We start from the raw sequence: 12,028 nt of genomic DNA, 5'->3' as shown, positions 1-12,028 counted from the left end.
CGCATAGGGCTGGCAATTCCATTTTTATAGTTATTTTTAGTGTGTTTTCATAGAAAACTACCACCCTTAGATCGAGATCAGAGGGCTCTCAAGGCGTTCGCCAGGAATTGCCCTGTGAGGAACGTCAGGTAGATAAGATTCCGAAGAATTGGGTGTTCGGCAATATTTGGGAAGGGGAATGGGAGTTTAGAGGAGGGAGTTGTGTTGAGGTTAGACATGGGATGAGTCGTTTTATTCCCAATCCTCTGTTTGGTGCGTGATAGGAATTATGTGTGAAAATATAAGTAGAAATTATACTCCCTTGTTTGGTTCGTGGAAATTAACATGGGACTAGACAAGAGAAGTTAGGATGAAGGATTAAGATTGACTCACTAAAACAATTCCCATCCAACTCCCACCCCTGTTAATAAAACGGTGAGAGTTGGAGTCTCAAGTCCCATGCTTATTCCCTCGTGAATTCCCAATACCTCCAACTAAATAATAGATTTAAAGTCTCGTACCTCTTCGATTTCCATTCCCTAACTCTAATTACTCCCAACCAAACACCCTGTCCGAAGCTCAAAAAAAAAAAACACGCTGTCCTACTCCTCAGCGAAGTATGGAATTAATAAATCTTTCAAAGTAGCTATGTGCAAAATTATCTGTTCGTCGGCGTCCCTTCAAGGCTTCAACAACCCTTCGGTAGGGTTCCGGCGACTCCGGATGGCCGGTCGCCACCGTAACCCGCTGCCTTCTTCCTTCTCCCGCGGCGCCGGTGCCGGAAACCACCCGCACCCTCCTCCGCCCCATCACCCTCATCTCCCGCCTTACCACCTCGACGAATTCCGCGAGCCGCCGCGCCTCCCCCCGCACCACCTCGATGACTTCCGAGACCCGGCTCGCCTGCCACCAGGCCACCCCGACAGCCTCCGCGAGCATCCTCCGCCGCCGCGCCACCACTTGGCGGGCCACGGCGGAGGGACCCTGCCCCCAGCATCGCACATGGCCGCGGCGCTGGAGGAGCGTATCGGCGCGGAGATTGAGGAGGCGCACGCGCTGCTCGGACAGAACCAGCGACTCTCTGCGACGCACGTGGCGCTCGTGCAGGAGGTCTCCGCCGTGCGGCACGAGCTTGGCCACACCGCTCGAGCCATCGGCGCCGCCCAGCAAGAGGGAGATCTCCGTATTCGCGAGGTGTGGATGCTTTCCATTCGTTAAGTGCCCTAAGTTAATCAATCTCTCTTTGCATTGCAAATTCAGTGCCAATATATACTCATCCCTGCTTAATGCAAACTGCAACATTTAACCCAGTACAAGAAGCTCCGCAAAGAAGCTCTACAAAGCCTTGAGCCTGTATGATGCGACTTTGGTGTTACATACATTCCTAAATTCATCCTGGCGTTGCAAATGTAGGAAGTGACCCCTTAAGAGTATGATATGTAATGCATTTTGTGTATTCATAACGACTAACGAGCATGCAAATTTTAACTTATCATCACCTATTTTCAACTGCTGTTTTACGCTGTGTCTTAATTTTGCATAGGGCAACGATAGTGTATTGTAGTTGCAGCCTGAAAGCTGGCATCCGTTGATGCTCTAAACTGCCAAAGCCGTGGGGAGATGACCCAAACAGCATGGGGGCCAGTATTATGCCATATTTGGCTTCCTGCACCTGTGTTTGTGAAGATGAGAGATACGATAACAACATGGCAACTAGGGAAGCACGTTTTATTTTCCTCACAGGGTAGGGCTGAAGCAAGGGAAGGAACTGCCACCCTTCATTTTCTTTCTCTTGAAAGTCTAGGGTTAGTCTCCTCTTTTTTTCCTCACTTTCTTTCCATGTCCCCTCTGTTGATGATGCTGGGAGCTTGGCGGCAGTTGTGTTATCCGTTATGACATCAGGAGGCATGAGAAGCCACTAATCTAGAATCCTGTGTTTGTACTTCTGTCTGTGTGTGATGTCAAGTTGTCCAGGCCAGTTTTGTAGACGGGACAGGCTTTTGCTGGCTCGCACTGGACTATGATCCATCTTTTTTCCTTTGATCTCATCTTCCTGTCCTTTTTGCAAGTACATAAACAACGGAGTCAAGGCAGAGATGAAGAAGAATGTAAACGTAATATAATATGCAAGTAGTGTCACTTCTATTTCACAAATGGCAAACAGGACATTTCACTCATGCAAATGTAATATGCAAGTCTACAATGGCTTACATTTTCCTGCGCTTATTTGGGCCGAGAACTAAGCGTCCCTCTGTTGGGAGCCATGGGAGTGTGTCGTGTGTGCAGAACACAACACCGGGGACAAGTGATGGCCCCTTTTTTTGGTTCGGAGAGGGGAACCGAGACGCTCGAATCCAAACTCTACAACATGGTGGTTTTTACCCAGGTTTGGGCCGCTGAGTAACATAACACCCTATGTCCTGCTGGATTTTCTCACTGGATGTGATGAACAATGTTTACAAGAGATGGCTTTCATTGCCGGGGCTTGCCGGGACTAGGAAATGGGCTCTAGTACGTGGGTGTAGACTTGCTAGGAGTCGAACCCTGATCTAGGTAGCTTGGACCTCCTTCTATAGATATAAGGGGTGGCCACAAGTGCTACAAGACAGTACATAAGGTAGTTGCACAGTGGAGCACCTAACACACTTAATGTGCGAACAAGTGGCATCGAAGCACGTTGCTGGGGGCAGACGCACGTCCCATCGGAGGCAGCTTTGTTGATCCATGCCCGCCACTGTTACATGCATCGGCAAGTGGCACGCATGTGGGGTGAGCCGCTGCGCACGCAACTTGCCCTCCAAGGGAGGCCATGCATGCTTGATAGCACGCCCTGAGCTATGGCTGGCCGCTGCAGGTCTAGGCCACTGTTGGTATGAGCAGTCCCATCACTGCGCCCGCTAGCGACAGGTTGTTGGCGGGCCTGAGGTCGTTCGCGGGTGGCAGACGACGGGTAAGATCTTCCCTGGAAGAAGCTCTTCCCCGTGGTGACCTTGGTCTTGACGTTGTCGAGGGTGTCAGAGAGCCCTTCCTCAGGTGTGATGATCGTGTCAGTGAAAGTCTTCACAAAGATCTGCATCTGGAGGAGGATTCTTGACAAAGATCTGCATACCACCACGTTGCCGGGAGGCAAGGTGGTAGCATGGATTGCTTCTGGATGTTGTAGTCAGCCGTGGCGCGTCCGTCCTCGAACCACCTGTCAGCAGTGAAGGCAGCCTCACCCACCTTGGAGGTAGGCTCCCATGGCCTCAGATCTTGACGAAGATCTACTTGCCACCTTGAAGGGGGCGGAGTCTTGTAGTACACGGGCAGCTAGCCCGTGGCCGCTCGTTGGTGGGGCTGCCGCGGCCCACGCAAGACGGATCCGTGGGACCCCAGTCTCCACGGAGCAGACAGAGTGTGTGAGCGCCAACCGCCCAGAAGGGTTCAACTCCCATTGGGTGGAATTCTTTCGGAGTGCCTGGTGTCTTGGTCATTCTTCTACAAACAATGCCACCAGGTGCTAGTACCTGATTGGTTGAGTTTTTTTAGTACTTATTTGGGCCATTTCCCCCACATTTTTTTGGACTAGAGTATAGATACACAAATTCTTGATGCAATGGGTGTGAATTCCAAATTTTCTGTGCCATATATGATATATCTAAGTGATATGTGAGATCTGGATACAACACAGAGCAACTGCTGCATCTGCCTTAATAAAGATGCAAAAGCCTCCCCTACACCAACTCTTTGTCCAAAAGAGATTTATGAGCACTAGAATTCACTCCTTCAACGTGACCTTTGTAACTTCTGTTGTATAAGCTTTTTGTATAAAGTATTTGAAATTACATAAATATTTCATTATAGTTTATATATGCTTGCTTATCTGTAATATTTTTTCAACCGCACTCTTATCTCAAACCACACAATCCATTGCCTATAGTTCAGTTACAAAACTATCACAGCTTTTTTACTTGTTTATAGTTAGTGCATTTTGCATGACATTCTATACTGTTTCGTTTGTTACTGGTTCGAAGCTGTGTACTCCGCACAATTTTTTTGACTACTTTTGCTCAAGATACCCATTACATGGCAGTGTTTTTAAAATATATTCTGACTTTGTATGTTATTATTAAAAATTTAAAATTCTCTTCTCTTTGATAGAAATCTGCCTGAGTTAAATACTCCCTCCGTTCCTAAATATAAGTCTTTTTAGAGATTCCAATATGGACTACATACGGAGCAAAATGAGTGAATTTACACTCTAAAATATGTCTATATACATCCGTATGTAGTTCGTAATGAAATCTCTAAAAAGACCTATATTTAGGAATGGAGGGAGTTAGATTAGTTTTGGCATGTAAAATTGACTTGTTTTTTGTGTTAAAGGTCTATGAGAGGTTAATGAAAATGGAAGCAGAGCTCCGAGCAGTAGAGGAGATGAGAGCGGAACTTGCACATGTTCGTATGGACATTCAACAGCTGGGTGCAGCAAGACAGGAACTCATGGGTCAGATCCAGGGATATACACAAGATTTGGCTCGTTCAGCAGTAGAGTTGCAGCAGGTGGCTGCAGTGAAAGCTGAGACCCAAGAACTCAGGCATGAAACACAGCATTTAAGGCAAGTCCCCTATTGACCTTGCATGTACTCTCTCTATTTGAAAATATACCTGTTCAGTATTTTTGAAATACATGGCGTTCATAATTCATTGGTGCTTTCTATGTTATGCCCTGGTTTATCTTTCTCCTCTTGGCACTAATGAGGAAACATTCTCTTGGTCCTATAGCCTCCTTTACTGGTGTGCCTGATCAAAGTACAGCATACAATTTCAAATGAAGTGTTTTATGGAATAGTTCCACCCCCAAACCTGTGTAGATATCCACTTAAGCCCCTGAGCTATCCATGAACTTTAAATACTGGAACACCTAATCGCCTATAGTGATTTCGAAGCCGATTTTGCCACTGTGGATATGAGATGGCATCTCCGCTATCAAAAGGCCACGCTAGACATATTTCTCTATTATCTTTCTCTCTCGCTTGAGCACACAACGTCCCAGTCAACAGAAGAAAATGCGCTAGACCACTAGCTCCGTCCACCACTTACATGTGGTCCGAGTGAGCCTCTGGTTTCACCTTTTCACACTGACATGCCTGTCACCTTGTGTCACTGGGAAAACCGCCCCCAAAACCACCTTGGGGGTAGTGCTTTGTTATGGGATGTCTAACAATAGCCAGTTTTGTTGGTTAGAGGGTAAAAAGTGATTTTCTTAAAGCTCGATGCGACAATATGGGTTTATTAAGTTCTGATTGAAATGATTTGTCACATTGGATTGAATTGAATTTTAAATTTCTGTGAAGTAACACCGAGAAAGGTGAGGTTGCAAGAAGCCCTTTATTTTTTATTTTGTGAACTTACATACTTTTGAACCAACTTGCAGATCCAGTATTGAGCTTGAGAAGAAAGGATATGCAGAGAGTTATGAGCAGGGACAAGAGATGCAGAAGAAATTGGTCTCAGTTGCTTCTGAAGTGGAGAAACTTCGTGCTGAGGTTGCTAATGCTGAGAAGAGATCACGAGCTGCTGTATCTGCAGGCAATCAAGGTTTGTTTTTACATTATATTGCATTTGTTCCAGATAGTAGTTGTGCTACTTATCTGGACTGCTCAGGCCTAAGGGGAAGTAAAATTAGCTAAGTATTAAGGCAATGCAAATTGACATGCTAAATACAGTTCTTTCCGCAGCCAAACTGCTTGAAAAAGACACCATCACGAGCCTTAAAATAGTGAAACTTTGTATTATTCTATCGAGGGCATAATAATTAATAAGCAAGGCTGACTGTATAGTACAATTTGCATGTATCTGAATGGATTATGCTTTGTGCACCCATCCCGCAGGTTACGCTGGAAGCTATGGAAATCCTAATGCCAATTATGCTGCAAATCCTTACAATGCTGGATACAGCATGACTCAAGTATGACTTGTGCTTTGTTTTTGAAGGCATTCTCTTTTGTATCCTTATTTGAATCCGTGTCTCAGATGGCGTCTTTATCTCAGGCAAATGCTACTGATTCTGGTTCTCAGTATGGGGCTGGGGCAGCGCATAGTTCCTGGGGCGCCTACGACATGCAAAGAGCTCCAGGACGGAGATGAATACCGACATCCTCCTCCCTTTTCTTTTATTATTAAATCTGGTCCTGTTAGCGAAGTAACAAACGGAGATTTCTGGCACAACCTGATTTCTGTGCAATGTTAATTTATGACGAGTCAGATATGCCTTGTGTATTTGTTGACCTTAATCTGAGTGAGTTACACGCTCAAGTGTAGTGCACGTTACAGTAATCTAGGTTACCGCAAAATTGCATTTGGTGTACATGCGCTCTTTCACGTAATGCAGTTGTCATTACCTTTGTTTATTACAAGCATCTTTCCCGGTGTTGCCATTACAGTTGTTGTAAAAAGAAAAACTGACATGGGATCCTCGTGTTGGTAGGAAGAATCTGGGTGATGATTAACGAGTAATGAACACCGTCGTACCGAATAGCGACACAAGTTAAATCCAGTAGTTCCGTTTTTTTTCTTCTACCTCAAGAACAATGGTGTAGAATCATATCCGATCATCAGAAGGTGGATGTATCATGAGGAGTACTGGCATATACCGACTAACGACGCGTTTGGTTCAGGACTCGTAACGGTTTCAGATCGTGATGTGTTTGGTTCAACCAAGGGTTGGTTTCCCAATTCAGAGCACCCGAAAAAGGTAGAAGGTATATGCCAGTACTTACAATGCTAGTCTCTTGGACGATCTGGAACGAGCGTAATGCTCGGGTCTTCCGACACAAGAGCGCACCGCCTCCGGTCCTTCTCCGTGCTATCATCAACGACGTCAAGCTTTAGGTTCTCGCGGGAGCTAAAAAACTGGGGTGTATTCTTGTGCGCGAGTAGTTGCCATGCCGGGCATATGGGTCATTTGTAACAATCTAAAACACTTCTCTCTTATTTAATGAATGAGGCAAATCTTTTGCCTCCGTTTCGAAAAAAAGAAAAAGGTAGAAGGGATAGATCTGGCCGCCGTGTCTGCTCGCGACGGGGATTGGGGCAGGTCTGGCCGGCATTGCTATTCCGACGGAGAAGGGAGGTCCCGATGTTGCTGTTCACGATGGAGGAGGGGGAGGTGTCAGGCATGAGATGTCACACATTAGGAGGAGGTGTAGCGGATCCGACAATACCGGTCCAGGAGAATGGACGGCTATGATGGCTCCAGAGCAGATCAACTGGTCGTCACCGTAGAATTCTATTTTACCATTACTGTAGCACTTCTACTTTTACCGTACTCTCTTAGCTGTCACTAGTCAGCCTATATACAACCAGGTTGTGGCTGGAGAGGATCCATCATCGAATTCCCCATTTGCTGCTTCATCAGGCTTGTATACAAATCCTAAACCTTCCTCTCGTAGTAATATAACATTACTAGGGAAAAGCTTATACACAAAGACTTATCAGTAGCGCTGGTTAAAACAAAGTGCTACTGCTATCTAACAGTAGCGCGGGTTGAAAAAGCACGCTACTGCTGCATAAATAGCAGTAGCGCGTTTCTCATAAAAAGCGCTACTACTATAACTGTTACACCACTACCGTCAGGCTTGGTATAGTAGTAGCGCCCTTCTAAGAACAGCACTACTGCTAATAAAATAGTAGCCGCGCATCTTAAGGCGACAGTGCTGGAACTAAGAAAAGGAAAAGAAAAAAAAGAAAAGAAAAATTAAAGAAAAATAAAAAATAAAAGCAATAGCAACAACATGTTTCCACGAAAGCGCTATAGCTACTTTAGCTATAGCGCGTTTTCATGAACAAGCAATATAACTAACTTATCTATAGCAGCAACGCGTTCCTTTAAAAAGCGCTATAGCCAAGTAGCTATAGCGCTTGTTGGGAAAAAGCACTATAGCTAAGTAGCTATAGCACTTGTTGGGAAAAAAGCACTACTACTAAGTTTGACTTGCCCCTGCGCGGGCGTCCCTCCTTCCTCCAATTCCCCATTCTTCTCGAGTTTCCCCTACCTCTCCCTCGTTGCCCCTGCTCCCTCGCCGCCCTGCCTTCGTCGCCGTCACTGGAGCCGCGCGCTCTCTATGCCCCCGGAGCCACCCTCGTCCGCTCCTCGCCGCCCCTACCTCCCTCGCCATCACCGGAGCCGCCGTAGACGCCACTGGAGCCACCCTCGACGCCCTCCGCGCCACCGTCTCCCCCGAGCACCTCCCCGCAACCGCTCCCCCGAGCCACCCTCGACGCCCTCCTCTTTGTAAGCCCCCACCCCTCCTCTCCAGGTTAATTTACTTAGGTGAATTTAGTTATGAACCCTAGGAATTAGTTAGGTTAAGTAGGTTAACTAGGTAGGTTAAGTAACTAAGTGAACTAGCTAGGTTAATTTGGTTCATTAGGTTAACTAGCTAGGTAAACTAGGTTGGCTAGGTTAGCGCAAAAATTTAGTCAGGGCAGTAGGGTTTAGAGCAAAATTTTAGTTAGGGCAGTAGGCTTTAATTATGGTTTTTGTTTTCATAGATGTTTTTTTTTAAAGAACAAAATGAAGGAAATGTTGCAGCAGTGTTGCTAGTTGTATACATAATGGTACTAGTAGATGTTAATTAGGTTAGGGTAGTAGTGGTACTAGTAGATGTTAATTAGATGTTTTTAGTTAGGGCAGTAGGTTAGGGTAGTACTGGTACTAGTAGATGTTAATTAGATGTTTTTAGTTAGGGCAATAGGGTTTTACTAGGTTAATTATGTTAGTAGTGCTGCTAGTAATAGTGGTACAGTAGGTTAATTAGGTGAAGTTAAATGAATGAAATTAGTAGTTAACTAATTTTTTTTCATTTCATCATTATAGAGCACTAAAGTTAACTGAATTTTGTTCTATTAATAGTTAAATGAATTTTCTTCTAACTTAGTTTTTGAGTTAGATGTTAATTAGGGCAATAGGGTTTAGTTTAGAGAAAAAATTCAGTATAAAAATATAAATTTCTATTAGTGCTGCAAGTCTAGTAGGTTCTTAATCTTTACTGATTTTTTATTATGACAGAGATTTAGGACATAATTTGAATTGAGTTCTAGGGTTCATAATTTGAAATTTAGGACATAAATTGAGTTCTAGGGTTCATAATTTTTATTAGGACATATTTTTTATTAGTTGCTCATGTACAGGTTCTTAGGTCGTCCTATTATATGCAACATTGAAGTGGTTCGATTGTGCCCAAGTGGCCTTTTGTTGTTTGGAGGGAATGAAGCCGAGTGGCCTGTGTTTTGCCAGAATGTTGATTCATTTCTATTCCGGCAAATTTCAGGCGCTCGATTTGTCCACTTTGTAGCAAAGGTCATGCCGAAACTTTCCGTAAATTTCGGCATGACTTGTGCTACAAACTAGGACATATCGAGTGCCCGGGATTTGCCGCAACGGGAATGAATCAACATTCCTGCAAAACATAGGCCTTTTTATGTCATTATTCATTTTATTAGGTCTAGAATTAATTGACTAGATTTAATCGTAGGAAACATGGCTAGCAACGATGACGGACAGGGTTCTGGTGATTGCAACGTCTACGAGGTGGCAGACACCTCTTTGAACATTCTCGAGGAGCAACAATTGTTGCAGGGCCCACCTATCACATCCAAGACCGAGACCGACATCGAGATCGGCGCCGAGACCGACATCGGCGCCGAGACCGACATCTGCGCCGAGACCGGCATCGAGACTGGCGAAGCCGGTATAGAACCGAAACTGAAGAGGATACGACGCCCAAACCAGCTCAATACTACTAGAATGGTGGTCACGGAGGTGGACCCCGACAATTTTGAGCCAAAAGAGCCTGCGGAAGCACGCACGTGCTATGGCAATCAAATAGGCTGCATCCTACGGGCAACCGCCACCATCAACAATGAGAAATTAAAGAAGATACCAAATATGGAGCACTCCCTCCTAAGGAAGTTGTACCAGGTATTATTGTTCCCAGGCCGAGATGAAATCAAATATACTCGACTGTGGCAAGACCAGACAATGAAGAAGATAAACAAACACGCCATGGGTAAGTTTAGCGGCGCGTTGTCTGCCTGGAAAGTAAGGGTGAAACATCAGATCATTGTCAAAGAGGAACCCTACTCCGAGATTGTAAAGGATAATCCGACAATTACGGAAGAGCAGTTTGAAATATTCAAGAAGGCTTGCATTGCGTAAGCTGCCAAAGAAAAGTCAGAGTACATGAAGGGGCTTCAAGAGAGGAACATGGGGAGCCACCATCTTGGAAGCCGTGCTTACGCGGGGAAGAGGCCCATACGGGCCAAGGAGGATGCGAAACGCGAAAGTCTGGGGATCCCAGACCCCTTGGCGGAGTTCACCATCCCGCAAGAGCGTGACATCATCAGGGCCCGGTACCGTTGGGACCGAGTCAACAAGGTTTTCCATATAGACGCGGTCATGAAGGAGTTCATGAGACTACTGGTAATTATTAATTTACCCCCTAATTTTAGCTTCTGATCAATTCGGCGGCACATTTAGTCACATTTGTAAACGATCCACGTTCCTTTTGCAGAAAGAGCAGCACATGATTGTGGCCGAAAGCGACTCACCGTCTGAGGCGTTGGCGAGGCCCAAGTGGGACACCCCATTCAACCGGGCCTTGAACATATCGTAGTCCCCGGTGGACACTCGGCCATCGAATGGATGTGTGCACGGCGTCGGAGACGGCGCCACATGGAAGAAGTACTACCGTGAGACCACCGAGTAGAGAAAGGATAGACGGAGGTTAAACGAACAAAACATCGACCAGAATGTTGAGATTGCAGTTGATAAGAAATCAGCTGAGATAGTCAAAGCAGCAGTAGCTGCCACAAGAGAGGAAATGGCAACTTCGTATAGTGTCTTGATTCCGGCTATCATCAGTTGGAGCAAGCAAAATCCAGATAAAGATGCAGCGGACTTCCCCCTTTCCAATTTCTTCGGGAGCAGCTCGTTTAGCATTGCATCAGCACCTGGTCAAGCAACCGCACCTGCTCCCGCACCTGCTCATAGCAGCCCGTCCTCCGTCTCTGGCATGCTCGGCGAAGCTTCGTCTTTGGCTGAGCTTGATGCCCTCACGGTACCTGTCACACCGACCCTCTTCAATATATGTATAATCTCCCGTTTCCATTGCCTTTTGGATGTCTCACGTCATAGACATGTCTTTGTAGGCCGACGTAACCCCGTGCACCATACTGTACACCATCAGCGGCCAGAAGGTGGACATGGGGAAGGCGATGATAGTGAAGCCGAAGGAAGAATTGTTCCACAGCCGACCGATCCACCTGGCGTCTTCAAGGTTTCCGTGGCCAGTGTCAAGCTGGGCCATGAGAATTTGGCTCCTCCGATAGCACAAGGGGGAGATGACGACGAGACCCTGCGGCGGCTTGGCGATTGCAAGAGTTGGGTTCTGTTGTGGCCGAAGAGTCTGCTTTGTCTGGAGGCGGCTGGGAGCACACCCACGACCAAGCAGCCTCAGCAAGGTATGAACACCAACACCCCACCTACCCAATTAGCGTCACCTGTCGTGCCGGGTGATAGCGGACGGCGTGAGGAAGAGGCTCCATTAGTGGCTGATGACATCATCACCGTCGAAGAAGCAATGCATGATGCCATCAACGAGGATGACGATGACCCACTACAGTATCTCAATACCGGCGCCTCTGACGACAGATGATTGATGGCTCAGCAGTATGAGTACTCAGGATTTGAGCGTGATGAGTTGGTGCCTGAATTGCCGGAGGATGAGCGTATTATAGGCTCACTTCCAATAGCAAAGAAGCATAGGAAGAGAACGAGGAAAGGCAAAGCTGCTTCTATGAGCCAGCAGCCTCCGCAGCCTCGGGTTGAAGACTGTATACCTATCATAGGTGCAGCGAAATACCATATCCCTGTTGGGGATCGTTGTAGAAATTAATTTTTTTTCTACGCATCACCAAGATCAATCTATGGAGTAACTAGCAACGAGAGAGAGGGGTGTGCATATTCTTACCCTTGAAGATCGCGAGACGGAAGCGTTACAAGAAC

General features: G+C 46.2%; 1 protein-coding gene across 1 annotated transcript; it reads left to right on the top strand.

Moving 5' to 3' along the window:
- Positions 1-563: 563 nt before the first annotated feature.
- LOC123044716 (protein FLX-like 1) lies at positions 564-6,314 on the top strand. The gene is made up of 5 exons (XM_044467548.1): positions 564-1,173; positions 4,345-4,577; positions 5,396-5,559; positions 5,853-5,929; positions 6,013-6,314. The coding sequence occupies exons 1-5, from the start codon at positions 628-630 to the stop codon at positions 6,106-6,108; spliced, it is 1,116 nt and encodes a 371-aa protein (XP_044323483.1). The 5' UTR covers positions 564-627; the 3' UTR covers positions 6,109-6,314.
- The last annotated feature ends 5,714 nt before the right edge of the window (positions 6,315-12,028 follow it).

The sequence above is a fragment of the Triticum aestivum genome, chromosome 2B (genome assembly GCF_018294505.1).
Source record: "Triticum aestivum cultivar Chinese Spring chromosome 2B, IWGSC CS RefSeq v2.1, whole genome shotgun sequence".
Lineage (NCBI taxonomy): Eukaryota > Viridiplantae > Streptophyta > Magnoliopsida > Poales > Poaceae > Triticum > Triticum aestivum.
This window is presented reverse-complemented; position numbering and strand designations above follow the sequence as displayed.